This window comes from Colobus angolensis, unplaced genomic scaffold, assembly GCF_000951035.1.
Source record: "Colobus angolensis palliatus isolate OR3802 unplaced genomic scaffold, Cang.pa_1.0 Scaffold1, whole genome shotgun sequence".
Classification (NCBI taxonomy): domain Eukaryota; kingdom Metazoa; phylum Chordata; class Mammalia; order Primates; family Cercopithecidae; genus Colobus; species Colobus angolensis.
This window is the reverse complement of record NW_012110918.1, coordinates 2,690,558-2,708,501: the sequence shown is the minus strand read 5'-3', so window position 1 is coordinate 2,708,501 and position 17,944 is coordinate 2,690,558. Positions and strand designations below refer to the sequence as shown.

Below are 17,944 nucleotides of genomic sequence, written 5' to 3'. Positions count from 1 at the left end.
TATTCAAACTAGTTTTCTACTTCTGGTTTAGGTTCAACCTTAAAGTGCAATTGCAGATTCTAGCAAGCTTCATGCTCACTGGCGTTTCTGGAGGTGCAAAGTATGCTCAGAATGGACAACTTTTTGGTCGCTTTAAGCTTACTGAAACACTTTCTGAAGATACTTTGGCTGGACGACTGGTGATGACCAAAGTCAATGCTGTTTATTTGTTACCAGTCCCTAAACAGAAGTTAGGACAGACCCAGGGAACCAAAGAGAAGGTTTATGAAGCTACTATTGAAGAAAAAACAAAGGAATATATATTTTTAAGGCTATCTAGGGAATGCTGTGAAGAACTTAATCTTCGGCCTGACTGTGACACACAGGTATGTTTCAAGGTTGCAGTTTAACCATAGTGGTCTGTAGCCTCATTATCGGCTCATAGTCTTCCTCTGGGTTAGTTTTTCTTCTGCCATAAACTAAAGCAAAGCTGACTTTGAAGTCTACGGTGGTGGGTTGAGAATTGGACCTGTAGCAACTCCCAGAGAAAAGTGATTCTTTTAAATTTAAGTAACATTTAGAATGTTCTAGTGTTATACAAGGTTGAGCTATCTGATTAGAGTTTTAAATCTGTAATGGAAGAAAAGATGAAAAGAAATTAAGCTACCCCCTGGGACATCTCTCATCTGCAGTTGTATCTGTTCCTGTTCTCTCTATCTTTATGGGGTTTTAGGTGAATTATGTCTTCAGTCTGCCATATTTAACTGGAAGATTAATCTTTTTTTCTTTTTAAACATAAAACTTGGTGAATATTATTTATTCATTGTAAATTGATAGAGTGTCATAGGACTAATCATCTCTCACGACCGGATACTTCACATGTTCTGATTTTTTGCTAATGTATTTTCATGCGAATGGTAGAATCAAGTAGCCTTTATCTAGAGATTAGGTAACTTATAAATATGTCTGTTTCTTAATATGTAAAATGATGTTAATAATAGTATATATATCATTGGTACTATTAAATGAGATAATCCATAGTAAAGTACTTGTTACAGTGCCTGGTTATAAATGAACAAAGCAAATATTCATCATAATTATGGTTAGACTATGATTATACTTTAAAAGAATCTCTGCACTTATTGTCCCAAACAGATTCCTCCCAAAGTATTCTAGCGAGCTGCCAGCATTGATGTTTGCTTTCATGCGGTTTTTAAAAAAATTCATTTTGTGTTTCAGGTTGAACTTCAGTTTCAATTAAATCGATTACCCCTCTGTGAAATGCACTATGCACTAGACAGGATCAAGGACAATGGGGTTTTGTTTCCAGACATCAGTATGACTCCCACCATACCGTGGAGTCCTAACAGGTACACTAAGGTGTTGTCTTATTAAAGGAAGGTTAATATTAAATTGAATATCTGTATAAGTTAACTCAAGCATACTTTTATAAGAAAGTTTGCCTTTGCTTTTCAGGAGACATTAGTTTAGAAAGGAGAGTAAAAGAACACTTAAAATGAAACATTTGAGGTTCATCATCTATTTACTTTTTCTTGGAGTCTAAATGAATTCCACTGCTTTTCTCAACAGCCTTAATTTGATAGGATGCCAAGCAATTTAGGAATATTTCCAAGTAGAAGTTGAATGGGGAAATTAGGGCCTTTCTGAAGTGGTTCCAGTAGTTAATTTAAAATAATTTTTATTTATTTAGAGTTGGGATCTTGCTCTGTCACCCAGGCTGAAGTGTAGTGGCATGATCATTGCTCACTACAGCCTTGCACTCCTGGGCTCAAGCAACTCTCCTGCCTCAGCCTCTGAGTGACTAGGATTTTAGACACATACCACTGTGTCTGGCTGATTAAAAAATTTTTTTTGTAGGCAGGGGTCTTGGTATCTTGTCCATGCTGGTCTTGAAATCTGGCCTCAAGTGACCTTCCTGCCTTGGCTTCCCAAAGTTCTGGGATGTGAGCTACTGCACCTGTCCTAATTTAAAATACTTTTTAAAGGTAGGGGAGATTTTTATAAATGAGCAAAATGGACGAAGTACGATAGAAGAAACTGCTTTAGAAACTTCTCTCCAGTTAATGGTCATATAAATATTATTCTGCCTAAATTTTTTTGGGATGCCTTTACATGTAATTGAAGAAGGTACTTCCATTTTGTTATAAGCATGGATGACTGAGAGCTGTATGTCTGTATCTGCCTTTTCATCTCTTCACTGGGTTTTATGCCCTTAGTGCCTTCCCATGCTCAACTCACAGCACCTTTTTTTCTTTTTTTAATCTCAGTGGCTCTACAAAAGAGAAGTTTATTTATCACTTTCAATTATTCATGGTAGGGTGGCCCTTTCCACGACTGATGGAGCCTCTGGGATCTTCAGTGAGTGGTTTCCAGGGTCACCCTGGGTGTTGACATTCAGCTGGCCGACGGGGGAAGAGTGGGCGCAAAGGGTCATGTGGGAAGCTTTTATGGGCCAGGCCTAGAAGTGGCATATATCACTTCCCTCAAGTTCCATTTCTTATGGTCGTAAAAGCAGAACAACACGAAATATGCCTTACAACACAAAGCCTCAGTTATTTCTCCCTTGTTTTGCTTACTCTTACTGTGCTGTCTCCCTCTGTTCTTTTTACTGCCAAAATTCTTGAGAGGGAATAGTCTGTGTATTTCCAGTATTCTTTCTTACTCACTCTGTAACCCCTGTTTCCCTCTTGTGTACTATCCTGAAGGTGATTGGTGATCTACTAATTGTAAAAATCCAGTGGCATCTCCTCAGTTCTCTTTGGATTCAGCTCCTCTTCATGCTTCCTTTTCTTTTCTTTCTCAGAGCCAGTGCTGCTTTTAGACCTGGAGTATTTTAGTAGCTTTGCCGTCTGTGGCTGTGTTTTCTGGCTCATCCCAAATATTTCTCCTGGAGTTAGTTTTCTAAAATAATCATGTCATTTCACTGTTCACAAATCTCTGATGGCTTCTCCTTGATATGTAGATAAAGGGTGAGCAGTCTAAGCCAAAGCGCCTGTGTATGGCCTCGTTGACTGTGCTTTCCTGCAGTATCCTTTCAGATTTCTTTTATTTTTTTCTGCTTGACACTCCTTTTCTCCCTCTAAATCCCCATGTTTTAGTAATATTGAATTACCTTGAAGTTTGTTTAATTTGCCGTGTACTTATTTGCCTCCTTATCTTTCTGTTATTCTTCTTAAAATGTTTTTAATTGTGGTAAAATCCACATAACGTAAAATGTACCCTCTTTACCATTTTAAGTGTACAGTTCCATAGTGTTAAATATATTCACATTGTTGTGCAATCTCCAGAACTTTTTTGTCTTGCAAAACTGATGCTATACACCCATCAGACAACTCCTCATTTCCCCTTTCCTGCAGCCTTGCCACCTCTTTAAGTGATTTTCTCTCTCGCATATAATCTTTGCCCAATGTTAGTTCACTGAAGAGCTCTCTGTCCTTTAATATTTAGTCCAGCTCATATGCTCTGGATTAAAGGGTCAGCAGATGAACCTGACCCTTTCATGTCAATATTTTAACAACTATTTATTGAGTGCCTGACATGTACTAGGTTCGGTTTTGTGCTTTAAAGCATAATTTCTCTAAATTTGTCAATTCATGTACATTTCTAGACTGTTTTTCTTGGTAAACTCTGAACTTTGTACAGAAAGAGACCATGTCTTATTTTTCTTTGAATACCCACAGGGTTTTACATTATTCATATTCAGCACATTTAAGTTAATAAGAATTTCAGGTTTAAAGAAGAAAAGTTTCAATTGTGAGGCCATACCAGTAAGCTTGTAGGCACTTTTACTGGATATGCTCACTTCTGAAAATTATATTGTGTATAACATAGTATATTTAAATACTACTGACTGTAAGTTTTAGCTGCAAAAATAAGCAAACTTTCAAGCAAGAAAATATTTTTATACCACTGTATTTTAAATAGGAGTAAAAGGTATCTGGGTCTAGGAACATACTGAGTTGTGGTCATGGGCTCACACCTGTAATCCTAGCACTTTGGGAGGCCGAGGTGGGAGGATTGCTTAAGCTCAGGAGTTAGAGTCCAACCTTAGCAATATAGTGAGACCCCCATCTCTATACATAAATAAAGAAATAAGTAAAATTAAAATTACCTGGATGTGGTGGCACACGCCTGTAGTCTCAGCTAGGTAGGAGGCTGAGGTGGGAATATTGCTTGAGCCTAATAGTTTGAGGTTGCAGTGAGCCACAATTATGCCAGAATATATTTTCTGTTCTAGTGTAGAATATAGATAAATGAAATTGAGAAATTGTTCTTGAGCATGTAGTCTGTAAATTAGTTATAAGTACATTAGGTCAGGGGAAGAAAGGACTTTGAATTAGTTTAGCTCTGGGAATGAAATAAAGTATTTCATTCACAATAAACTTGAGATCTTATATTGTTTTAAATTTTGAAAATCAGAGGTTCCTCTTAGCATGTATAAATCTTCTTTCCCTTATTAAGTGGGCAGTTCGATAAATAAATACAGTTTGTTCCATTCATTGGCTTTCTATAAATGTTCATCGTGGTATCTGTCTCATTCTTAAGTTCATGAAAGTCCCCAGATTTGAAAGATGAGAGGGTATTTTAAGAACTTTTTGCTTTAAAAGTGTGTACTAGTCAAGTAATATCTCATTTTTCCGTAATCTCTAGAAAATATTGTAGTAACAGAAGCTAACCTTAATTGAACTTTTGTTGCTCAATTATTTTTCTAAACAGCTTTACATGTATTATCTCACTTGATCTTTAAAATAACCATCTGATGCAAATGTCATTATCTTCATGCACAGATAAAGGAACCATTGGGGACAGGTATCATAGAATCATGGTAGTCAGGTATAGATTCAGTTAGCAGTTGACTGAACTGATTGTGACTTTAAAAGGTGGAGTTATCAGCCTAGAGCTACATGGTCCAGGACTGTGCAGGAGCTCTGCAGGGCCATCAAGGACAGACACCTCCCCCTCCTTTCTACCATGTAGGGCATGTTTGTTTTCTTCTTGATGCGTTTTGCCTCATGCAAAATATAAGATGATTGCTGTAGTTTATTTACCATAAGCTTTTTCTGGTCAGCTGAGGAAGGAAGTGATGAGCAAGAAGGGCTTTTTTTAGTTAAAAAAAATATAAAATAAGTGAGGCTTTTTTGTTTTATTGTGTATAGAAGTCCTTCTGAGGACTTCCTCCCCCATCTAATTGACCAGAATTGGGTCTATAGCACAGGAGGCTGGGAGATGGAGCATTATAGCTGACTAGGCTCAGCAGTAAAGGAAGGCAGGGGAGAAGGCTGCTCTGATGGTTTTAGGGTAACCATTCCACCCAATGCTACATACGGTAGGTCTGGACTTAGCCATCACCTAAAGCAGTTTTCTCATTTATAGAAGATGGAAAATTGCTGGATACTGTCAGAATTATGAATAAATAAGCCGGTTAATGCTGAGGGACTCTGAAATAAAATGTTTGGGGTTTAGCGAATGGCAAATTTCAGAAAAAGAAATATTGGCATGATTACATGGTCAAAATTTGTTTTCTAAAGTTTTACATTTTTTAAGGAGAATTTTGTTGGTTTGAGATTATATGTCATAATTTAACAGTTATTTTATACATATTTGTAGAGATGAGGTCTTGCTATGTTGCTCAGGGTGGTCTTGAACTGCTGATCTCAAATGCCATTCCTGCCTTGGCCTCCCAAAATGCTGGGATTATAGATATGAGCCACCACGCCTGGCCAGGTTATAATTTCTTGAAAACTGAAAGTGTTAAGATTTTTCAAAAATAACCAGCTTCTGATTTAAGTACGATATAGCCTCACAGAGAGAAGTTTCCTGTCTAAACTCTGTCCTCTATTTCAGGATTATTTTGCAGGCCCTTTTATTTTAAATTTTCTAAGAGTTTCTTTACACACCCTTACTATTTTGATTCACATCCCTCTCATTTTTACCATAGTTGTTGTGATGTATAGTATTTTAACTGTAGTTGTGAGAAAAAATGCTGTTGATTCTCCACCCAGTTTGATCTGTTTCAGCATCTGCTGTCCATTTAAATCTTCGAAACTTAGCCAAGTCATAGAAGGGACTCTAGTAAGATAGATCTCATTACAGTAGCCATCTGTGCGACTGTGACAGGTGTTCTCTACTCTGACCAGTATGATATGTGCGTGTGTGTGTGCAAAAATATTAAAAAACATTTCATTTTGTTTGGCTTTTTATGCCTTTTTAAAAGACCTAATATTTTCTACATTAAGATCTTTGTAAAAATTAGTATCTCTTAAGCAGGGACATATAGGTTTGTTCTTTTCCTTGCCAGCAGATCTTTTAAATAATTAGAATTTGAAATTCAGATCGTTTCTCTTTTGCATTTCATTTGTTATGCTAAAAAAAGCTACTACTTCGTTAATATCAGTGAAAAGTTTTCTGATGCTCTTTGTAACAGAGGGAAATTACATGTTTGAAACATTGCCATTTCTACTTAAAGACCTGACAGCAGCAGCTAGATTCGAAGTATGTCATTTCCTTAGATAAGTTACCAAAATCTTTTTGTATGTAGAATAGGACGAGATAAAATTAATTTAGATTTACATGTTAAAACACTCTACAGTGACTCTGTTGGGTAACTTTCTAAAAAGTAGCTTTAGAATAAGCATTTGTTTTTATAGATGCTGTGCTATTTCAGTGATTTTAATGGTTCACTGAAATTCAGGATACTCGTGTGTTGTGTTATATTTATTAACAAGATGCATGTGTTTAAAATAAATTTTTCTTTTCCATAGACAATGGGATGAACAGTTGGATCCTCGACTAAATGCAAAACAGAAAGAGGCTGTTCTGGCCATTACCACTCCACTTGCAATCCAGCTGCCGCCTGTGCTTATCATCGGACCCTATGGGACAGGCAAAACGTTCACTCTAGCTCAGGCTGTCAAACATATTCTGCAGCAACAGGAGACTAGGTGAGAGGGTGGGAAGCTTGCTCATATTTCCCTGGTAGGGTACTACCTCTGTTCTTGTTTTAAATGCAAAATGAGGGCTAGCAGGACAGTTTTCATTCAGCTCTTAAACATGAAAAAGAAAAGGAAAAGCCGTAAATCCAAACCCCAGAGCACTAAAAATCTGAATTCTCTTAAAACATACTGTTTTTAAAATTGGTAGTATAGACAGTAAGTTTTACAATAGTTTTTAAATAGCCATCAGAACAAGTTTGCTATGGAATTGTGATATCTATTAGAGCCAAAAGACTTGGGTTTAAATATATGTATATATATTTTATATGATAGATTTAAAAATAATTTTGGGGTACTTCCTTTTTAACTTAAAGAGTAGTATAATTTCCTAAAGGTATCACTGAATAGTGCTAGGGATTACTGAGTAGGATGAGGGAATTGTATAATGTTAGGATGGCCACTGCTTTTTTTTTTTCGGTATTATACTGCTTGAATAGTTTTGTGTTTTATCATTCTTTTTATTTGCACCATTTATTTCAGCAGGATTCTCATTTGCACCCATTCTAATAGTGCTGCTGATCTCTACATAAAGGATTATTTACATCCATATGTAGAAGCAGGCAATCCCCAGGCAAGACCTCTCAGGTATTTTTTTTAAGGCTTCTTATGTATCTATATCATACTTTATTATTCTTAAGAAAAGGTGTCTGTAAAGATTTTAGTACTTTGGAAATACCAAAGTCTTTAACTGTGCATTGAAATTTAGAGGTTATGTCTTTTGAATAAACTGTTTAAATTAAGGAAGAATGTAAAAATCTTTGACTATTCATTTCTTAAACATTAAGAGAAAGACATCCTTTTTTAAGTTTTGTGTGTAAAGTGTTGTTTCAACCTGAGTAGATTTTGATATGTACCTCTAAAAGCTAGTATGATGAAATAACATAATATGATAATTTAAATTAAATCTAGTTCAGTTAAAATTCTAGCATATTTTGCATGGCAGATTAGTCATGCAGTGGACAGTTCTTTATGAAAATAAAATTTTGGCTTGATGCAGGTAATTTCATAGAAGCTACACATTAGATAAACATGAAATACTGAAATGATTTCTGTAACAAAATGTACTTGACTGGTATTTAACAACTTTTGCTACCATTTAAGTGTCAAAGAAAATTTAAGGTTGATATAGAAAGGTCCTCTGAGTGTATATGAACATGAAATGTACTTAAATATAGGATGTGGGGGAATAAAAATCCTTTTCTTCAGAAAACAATAAAGAATCATCAAATTGTTGTTTATTATACCATTTGCTTTCATTGTTATATGGATTAATGTTTAGTTTTGCCATTTTACAAACTAATATGTCATGCCCTAGGTTGTTTGAATACAGTTGTTTATAAATTAATTTCTAACTGCACTTTTGAATCATAAGCCACTAACTTTTTATTTCTACTAGAGCTCAAGCATGGGAAATGAAATTATGTTATTTAATTCTTTAGTAATCATAACCAAAGCTGTTTGAATGATCTTAGAATTCCATTAAAAGAAAAAAAGAGGAAAAAAGTGGTGTGACCTATTAACACAGGTTTTTTTGGCCATATTTTATTTTCACTTTGGAAGATTAAGAAACAGTAATTAATTTAAATAGAATCTGGTTGTATTTAATAAGAAAATATTATGTATATACAATCATTATCACTATAAATGAAAACATGGTTTTTATTGAAGAATACATTCATCAGTAAATAGTTTGCTTCAGAATCTAATCTCTTCCAGCTCATAAGTGAAAGTTGAGTAGTTACCTTTTTTGCTATAGATATTCTTACTTTAATGATATAAGTTGTTTGTTTTGTTCACTTACATTGTTGGTAGAGTGCGCATGTTTGTTCCATAGGAAGTGTGACCTCAGTTATCATGGTGTACTTGGTGTGAAAACAGTGGGGTAAAGCCTGCTCAAATCTTGGTTGACTTAGCTTAGGCCATTTGACATTTGGGGCTGTAGAGCTATTGCTGATGAACACTAAATGCGTCACTCAACTAGCTTATATTTAGCTTTTTCCATGTAAAATTATTTTTTGGAGATTATAATCCAACATGTGGTGCATCTCAATATGCAGAATAAGAAGTTATGTTCAGTAGGGTACATGTATCATTGTGGCCCAAATATTGAAACTTGCCCTCTATCAGAAATTCTCACCTCTCTGTGAGTCTCAAAAGTGGTTCAACCCAAGATGGAAAAAGATTTATAAATATATTCAAATGCAAACTTCATGTGGTTTCATTTAGTAAATGGAATAAAGTAAGAAAAAGTCTGACTTCCCAAATATTTGCTTTATGTAGTTCTACATTTTCACCATACTTTATGTAGTCCTACATTTTCTCTTTGGGAAAGGTGTTAACTTGCAAATGTATTTCCTCAGAGTATTTATGCATTGAATTGTTAAGATTTATTAGCATTATCTAATATTACATTAACTCAGATTAATTTATAACTTTCCTAATAGACAACAAACACAGAAGGCATGTGAAATGGAATAGAGAAGATTAGAATGACTTGAGTGCTGTGGGAAGATTAGCTTTATCTGAATTGTCCCAGGATGCAGAGGAAAGAACACAAGAGGGCACTAAGTGTCTGCTCATGACCATGAAGATGGTTGTCTCTAGGGAGAAAGGCTCATGAAGGGTTTGCTGTCTTCATGATATAGTCTGGAACAGGCCCTGGAAAGTGCTATAGTGTGAAAATAGTCAAAACATTACATAGTGAATACAGTAGTAAATGTGTCTCAATATACATACTTATGATTAAAATTTGTAAAACTCTTTTAGTTGCCAGGAGTTGAGCTGAACTTAAAATATTTGGAGATGGAGATTTTAGAAACCATTTTAGATCCTGGTTTTTAGTTGTTACTTCACTAGAACTAGAAGATTTTAAAATGGAATAGAGGGGGAAAACACAGTTCATTTTTATGTGTGGTTTTCAAGATCAGTATCTGGTTCTGGCAGAGTTACGGCTTTGCAGATGGGGTCATCTATGGAGGGGTGCATTTCCTACTTTCTGGGAAAATGGAAGGTAATTGTTGTTTTATATTGATCTTCAAAGAAGCATCTTCTTCTGTGATCAGGTCATTCTTATTCATAGTATTTTAAGTAATAAGATTTTGGGGATTATTTGTTGTGTATAAATTTACTACATGAATAAAATTAGTGAATTAAAATTATATATTACCAGACTCTCTTATAATTCATGTGGGATATGTGGATTGATTTCTTTCTGGAAAATATGTAAATTTCTTAATTGGTATTATATTTTATACTGTGAATTTGAAATTGTCTTGTTACTGTCAATTCTCCAATTTAAAAAAATGTTAGCTGTGTTTTAAATAATCATTTAGACAGTGTCTAACTTAGATGTTGCACAAAATGAAAGTGCAGAGAATATTTTAAAATCTTTTAAAAGTTGGGACTAGAATATTATACTTTCAAGAAAATTGGCTTAGCAATCAAGCTTTGTATTCTTACTAGCTTCACCTTGAGGTAGCTTTCCAAGGTAATTGTGAAAAAGTCAGCAGTGAGACTTAGAACTTTAATTTCTTTTTTTTTTTTTTTCCTTTGAGGAAGAGACAGGTGCTTGGAGTTAGTAGATGAGTGTATTAGGCCGTTTTTATATTGCTTTAAAAAAAATACCTGAGACTAGGTGAATTATAAAGAAAAGAGGTTTAATTGGCTCATGGTTCTGCAGGCTTTATAGAAAGCATGGTGCTGGCATCTGCTCAGCTTCTAGGGAGGCCTCAGGAAGCTACAATCATGGTGGAAGGCGAAGGGGGAGCAGGATGTCACATGGTGAAATCAGGGGCAAGTGAGAGTGAGTGTGCGTGTGGGAGGTGCCATACACTTTTAAGATCAGATTTCAGAGCAAAAGCTCACTTATCACCAAGGGGATGGCCCAAGCCCCTCATGAGGGATCTGTTCCCATGATTCAGATACCTCCCACTGGGCCCTACCTCCAACATTGGGGATTCCATTTCAACTTGAGATTTTGATGGGAACAAATATCCACACTGTATAAATGAATAATTTGAAAAACCGCCTTTTTTTTTTTTTTTTTTCAATTTTACAATGAAATATTCATTGGAGCTCAGAGGTGAGGTCTTGGCTGGAGAGAGAAAATGTGTGAGTCACTAGGGTATTGGTGGTGACTGAAGCGTGGGCATGGATGAGATTGTCAGGGGAGAGGAGGGCTGGAGAGTTAGAAGGGAATCAGAGAAAGCTTGAGTCATGGAAGCTGAGGGGAGAGTTCCTGGGGGGGAGGAACAGCGGAACTTTGCATGCTGCCAAGTCAGGTAACTCGATGGGCCTGGAAACGTCCATGTGATTTAGTGATGTGGAAGTTGTTTATGTCCCTTGATTTGATGGAGGGTAAGCCATGTTGAATGAGTAGAGGAGTGAGAAGGAGGTTGGTAACTGGAGAGGACAATCTAGATAATACTTCTAAAAAGAAGCCTGGCTGTGAAAGGAGGGGAGAAGTTGGATAGTGACTGGGAGAATATGAGAATTTAAGTAAAGATTCTTTTTAAACAGGAGAAACTAGACAATTTTAATTTTAAAAAGCCACCTATAAGTGAGAGGTTAAATTCAAATATTGGTAATTTTTCTCCCCATAATGATTCAAATGATTAGCTTTTGTTTAAGATTAGTATTTATGTTTATTAAAGAAAATCACATGTATACACTATTACAGAAGGTCATGTTGTATTTAAAGTTGATAGCAAAAAAAATTTTTTTTTTCAATTAACCTAGCCACTGTTCACCAAATATCATTCGCAAGGGAATTTTTGACTTTTTTAGCAGTTTCTTTTGATACTTCCATTTTTCTAAATTATAAATATAATATATAAAAATTATATATGTGTATATATTATGTATACAAATTATAAATATAAAATATAAAATACAAATTATATATGTGTATATATTATGTATACAAATTATAAATATAAAATATAAAATACAAATTATATATGTGTATATATTATGTATACAAATTATAAATATAAAATATAAAATACAAATTATATATGTGTATATATATATAAAATAAATATGTATACACACACATATATCAACTGCTGTGTCTTAATTTGGTTTTGGATATTTGTTGACTTTCTGTTGTAGCTTTTTGTGTGTGTGTGTGTGAGACAGTCTTGCTTTGTTGCCCAAAATGGAGTGCAGTGGGGCTATCTGGGCTCACTGCAACCTCTGCCTCCTGGGTTCAAGCGATTCTCCTGCCTCAGCCTCCTGAGTAGCTGGAATTACAGGCACACACCACCACGCACAGTTAACTTTTGTGTTTTTGCAGAGACAGAGTTTCACCATGTTGGCCAGGCTGGCCTCGAACTCCTGGCCTCAGGTGATCCTCCTGTCTCGGCCTCCCAGAGTGTATGGTAGCTTCATTTTTAGTGTTTTTATTATGAGGATCCTGTAAGTTATTTGCTCCTAACAAATAATATGCATATATGTTTTTGGATTTGTTCTAGCATTAATACTACTTACTGTTTTTCATTTGCTTTATTTTCTTTGAACGTCTAATCAGGTCTTTATACCCTAAGTGACTCTGTAAATACCTGCTGAAACAAGTGTCTTTATTGTCACAGCTCTTAGATAATTTGTCAGTGCCGTTTTTTTCTCCTGGAAGCTCCCCTTCTGGATTTCACTTGCTCCTCCTTTCTGTTCTTTGTTATGCTGACACGTCTCTTTGCCATTATTTTGGAATTTCTTTTTCTTCTCTTCTATATTAGATCCCATTTCCTGGATCTTAGGTCTTCCTCTTTCTTGATTTTCTGCCTTGTTTTGATGGTGCACATCCTTTTTTACATACACTTAACTAGTGCTTTCAACCCTGCTGACAAAAGTTCATAGGAGGTAATATTTTTTAACTTTTGCATATCTGAAAATGCCTTTATTCTGCTATCAGATTTAGTAGTTCATCTGGGGGATGGGTAGAATTTTAGTTTTAAAATGTGGCTCATAACTGCGTAGTTTTTCCTTAGTATTTGCTTACCAGTAAGTTGATATTTAGACAGGTAGGCCAGGATCAGAAATAATGAGGATTTTTTTCATGATTAACTTGGATGCATCCAGAGATGTTTTTGTGTGAGCCAGTGCTTGCCTTTTGAAGAAAATGATTATACATAGCTTACGATATAGAGGTTATAATTCTTCTGCCAAGTCTAGATTATCTCCATTGTGTAAAATTTCCCCCCTCACCAAATTATCACTTTCAAGTGTGGTCTTGAATTGAATGAAAAATGGAAAAGTGAACTCAATTTTGGTTTGAAGAATTTAAAACATATTTTGGTGTGATTTTTAGTAAAAAATGATTATCAACTTAAGACTTTTATTTTTCTTATTTAAGAAATCAGTATTTAAAGCTGCCTTTTAATAGCAATTTGCAAGATTTATTACTATAATAGAATTCCAATGTCTAAGAAAAACAAAGAAACAGAACTTAGTAATTAATATCAGACAGTAAAAATAACTACTCTTTTATTATTTATTTATTTATTTTTTTGAGATGGAGTCTCGCTCTGTCGCCCAGGCTGGAGTGCAGTGGCGTGATCTCCACTCACTGCAAGCTCCGCCTCCCGGGTTCACAGCATTCTCCTGCCTCAGCCTCCCCCATTCTCCTGCCTCAGCCTCCGGAGTAGCTGGGACTACAGGCGCCCGCCACCACGCCTGGCTGATTTTTTGTATTTTTAGTAGAGACGGGGTTTCACCGTGTTAGCCAGGATGGTCTCGATCTCCTGACCTCGTAATCCGCCCGTCTCCGCCTCCCAAAGTGCTGGGATTACAGGCTTGAGCCACCGCGCCCGGCCGGCTAATAATTCTCTTTTAAAAACCTTTTTGGTTTGCTTCCAAAAATAATTTAAGATTGCTCTGGTAAAATGTGCAGAGGCCATAAAATTGAGAAACATTAACACAAAGTAAGAGACAAGAGCCTAGTAACAAATGGTGGCTCTTTGAGAAAAGGAAATTGTTACCAAAATGTTAGACTAACTGAAGGCATGCCAATTAAGTACCAGATTTTGCTCTTACTTTTTTAGAAGCTGCGTATAAATTATTCTTTTGTTCCATATGATGACTTATTAAATAAAATATTTCACACAATATGTGCTTTTAGATGGAGTAAACAACAGATCTTTTAAGTAATTGTTTTGATTGTCTATATTCATATCATGTTGCTACCTTTTTGCATTTGTGCAGTGTACATTGAATATTAACTGAGTGTTTAGAAATGCTGGTTTTAGTTTCAGCTTTGCTGTGGGTGAAGGGAAGTGGGGGGCTTCTGTTTGTTGGTGCTGCCAGGCATTATGCTACATATTATACATCTGTTATCTCATTTAATTTCCCCAAATCCTTGAGAAGTTGAATTATTATATTCATTTTGGAAATAAGAAATGAAGCTTAGAGAGGGGAAGAACACAGGTTTAAATCCTGGCTATAAGCTCTTTGGGCTTCGGTTTTCCTAACTAGGAAAGAGGAATAATAGTGATGAAAATAACAATCATCTGGTGATCTTTGTAATTTTACCCACAAAGAAGCCATCAGAAGAGAATGCCCACATCTTCCCTTTGATAGATCATCTGACTTGCACCTCCTAAATAACTGCTTTCCCTCCCATTCTAAACTGTTCTTTTCTAGGGACCAACCTCTCCACTTGTGAATGAGCTCTCACCCTTTCCTGTATACACAGCTTCTTCTGTCCTCCATAGTTTTTTCTTTGTATAGCATGAAAATATACTATTGTCTTATTAAAAAAAAAACAAAAACAAAAACTTGCCTTCACCCGACCTGCATGCCTTTAAGCAAAACTTATCTAGACAGTTGTCTATATGTACTCCCTGGCACTATCTCCTCTCTTCTCTTTCTTTCTTAAGCTCAAGCTAATCAGATTTCCATCTGTACTTTTACACTAAAACCATCATATTGAGGTTCATCATATTGGTTTTCTTGCTGTTAAGTCCTGTGGTCAGTCTTCATTTTACTTAGCCTCTTAGCAGCATTTAACACAGTTACTCGTATCTATTTCTATCTGAAACACTTGCTTCATTTTGCTTCTAATACCCCACGCTCTCCAGAGTTCTCTCCTATTTCTTTGTTCCTTCCCAGTCTCCTTTCCCAGCCTCTGAATGTTGGAGTGGTCCATCTGTCATTCTTCTTTTATCTACTCTTATTCTCTAATCTCATCTAGTCTCAAGGTTTAGTATTATCCCAATTGTAGCTATCTTGCCCCAGGCATTCTCCTGAACTCCATACTTATGTATTGCCTTGCTTACTGGGTATATCTACTTGGATATCTACTGAATATGCCCAAAACGAAACTCTCAATTCCCACCCCAAATCCATTCCTCTTTTTCACCACCTTTGCAAAAGCTACCACCATTTATCCAGTTTCAAAGGCATGGAATCATTCCTTCTCTTAAATTCCACTGCTAGTTCATCAGTAAATTCTGTTGGCATTACTCTCAAAATGTCTAGTGAATCTGACCATTTTCACATCTCTACTGTTGGCCTAGTCCAAGCTACAATCTGCTCTTGTCTGCAGTCTTAACAGTAACCTTGTAACTGGTCTCCTTGCTTCCACCCTCCGCTCCTTCCTCCATGCCGCTCAGTGTTGTATTGGAGCCAACTTGTATTGGTTTGTTAGAGCTAATCATGTGTACGACTTCTCAGGTTCATGTTCAGTGACATGCTGGTAGCTTGAAATCGCCATGACAATTTTACACCACAAATCAGCAAACACTACAAACCAAAATCCCCTCCTCTTCCTAGCCCTGGAGCTAGGTGTTAAACATTTACCAGCACACCACTGTCCACTCCCACTGTATATGTTCTGCCCAGAGAAACAGAATAGTCCTTTAACAAAATAAATCGTATGGTGTCACTGCCCTGTTGGAACTCTCTGATGGCTTTTCATCAAACTCAGAGTAAACCCAAGGATTGCTCACAAGCCCTTTGTGATCTGCCTCTGTGCTGGAGCATAGTGGATTCCTAAAGAATCTTTGTTACTTGGGTAGGTTAGAGATGGGTGGGTGGATGAGTAGATGGATGGATGAGTAATTTCTGTACCATTTTAATAATCTATTGCATGAGGCCTATTAATATTTTTCTTTTGCAAATAATGGAAGTACTTAGACTTTCCAGTTGTTCAAATTTTAAATTTATTCTTAAATTTCCAGAACCTCAGACAGAGGTCTATTTAAGTATAGGTATAAGAATATAGTCTAAAATAAAATGAAAATAACCTTTGAATTCCTGTTATAAGTATGCAATTCACTGTTTTTTGTTAGCGTAAATAGTTAAAATAGGAGTCAGTGTATTTTTGTAAGAACATTCTAGAAAAATAATTCCAGAATGGGAATGTTTTGAACTTAAAAAACTGTAATGCTTATAAATCTTATGTTTATGTGATTCTGTTGCAAGATTACTGTGAGCACTTAAAAATAGGCGTTTATTTTGTGGAATTGCATATACTTCTATGTCATTTTTTTGGTAGAGAGTCACAGTGGATATAGTGGCAATTGTATGTTAAATTCTAATTCAATAGAGTGCTAATGGTTATTAGATTCATTTGTTACTTTTCATATGTTACAGTCTTAAAATAACAATGTTGGTATTTTAATAACTGGATACTATTAAGAAATTAGTAAATGTAAATCAGAAATGTTTTCCTCTTTTCCAGGGTATATTTCAGAAATCGCTGGGTAAAGACTGTCCACCCAGTTGTGCATCAGTACTGTTTGATCTCAAGTGCACATTCCACCTTTCAGATGCCCCAGAAAGAAGATATTCTTAAACATCGAGTGGTGGTTGTTACATTGAATACTTCCCAGTACCTCTGTCAGTTGGACCTTGAACCTGGTATGCTGACTCAAGACACAGTCTCACAATTTTAGGGCTTATGAATTGAGTTTAGACTGGGATTGGCAAGCTACACAGTGTGTGGGCCAAATCTGGCTCACTGCCTGTTTTTGTAAATAAAGTTTTATTGACTGGAACACAACCATGCTCATTTATTTACCTATTTATTGTCTGTAATCCTTTTTTTTTTTTTTTTTTTGAGATGGAGTCTTGCTCTGTCGCCCGGGCTGGAGTGCAGTGGCTGGATCTCAGCTCACTACAAGCTCCACCTCCCAGGTTTACGCCATTCTCCTGCCTCAGCCTCCTGAGTAGCTGGGACTACAGGTGCCCGCCACCTCGCCCGGCTAGCTTTTTGTATTTTTTTTTTTTAGTAGAGACGGGGTTTCACAGTGTTAGCCAGGATGGTCTCGAACTCCTGACCTCGTGATCCGCCCGTCTCGGCCTCCCAAAGTGCTGGGATTACAGGCTTGAGCCACCGTGCCCGGCTGTCTGTAATGCTTTTGTGTTACAGTGGCTGAGTTGAGTTGTTGCAGCAGAGATTGATTATATGGTCCACAAAATCTAAAATATGTAGTTTGGCTCTTTACTGAAGAAAAATTTGCCAACCCCTGGTTTAATTTTAGTGACAGCTATTCCATTTGTTCTCTAGTTGGTCAGATGGTATTTATTATTGATCATATGAAGAATTCCAATTTGAAGAGTGTTGGTGTTTTTCTTTTTTTTTTATACTTTTCTCAGATTTTTGTTATAAAATGCTTTTGCATTATATACTGTAGAGATGATAATTATGGTAGGTTTTATTATGGCATACTATTAAGATTATTATATTTGAGTACAGGAGCTATGTAAAATCAAACTAGTGTTTTGTGAAGTACAGATGTAAGATGTCAGGAAGTTGTTCTGACAAATATGGCAAAACTTAATCATCAAAAAAACAGTACCAATCTGGGGCCAGGCGTGGTGGCTCATGCTTGTAGTCCCAGCACTTTGGGAGGCTGGGGGGTGGGCCAAGGCACTTGAGGCCAGGAGTTCAGCCAGACTGGGAAATATAGTGAAACCTCATCTCTATAAAAAAGTACAAAAAGGCCGGTCGC

General features: G+C 36.1%; 1 protein-coding gene across 1 annotated transcript in view; it reads left to right on the top strand.

Annotated features, from left to right (window-relative positions):
• The window catches only part of HELZ (helicase with zinc finger), a 172,135-nt gene that overhangs the window by 82,241 nt on the left and 71,950 nt on the right, over positions 1-17,944 (top strand). Inside the window, exons 14-18 of the mRNA XM_011930768.1 lie at positions 32-365; positions 1,219-1,349; positions 6,762-6,941; positions 7,476-7,577; positions 16,672-16,850. Of these exons, the coding sequence (XP_011786158.1) occupies positions 32-365; positions 1,219-1,349; positions 6,762-6,941; positions 7,476-7,577; positions 16,672-16,850 (926 nt within the window). The remainder of the gene's footprint in view (positions 1-31; positions 366-1,218; positions 1,350-6,761; positions 6,942-7,475; positions 7,578-16,671; positions 16,851-17,944) is intronic.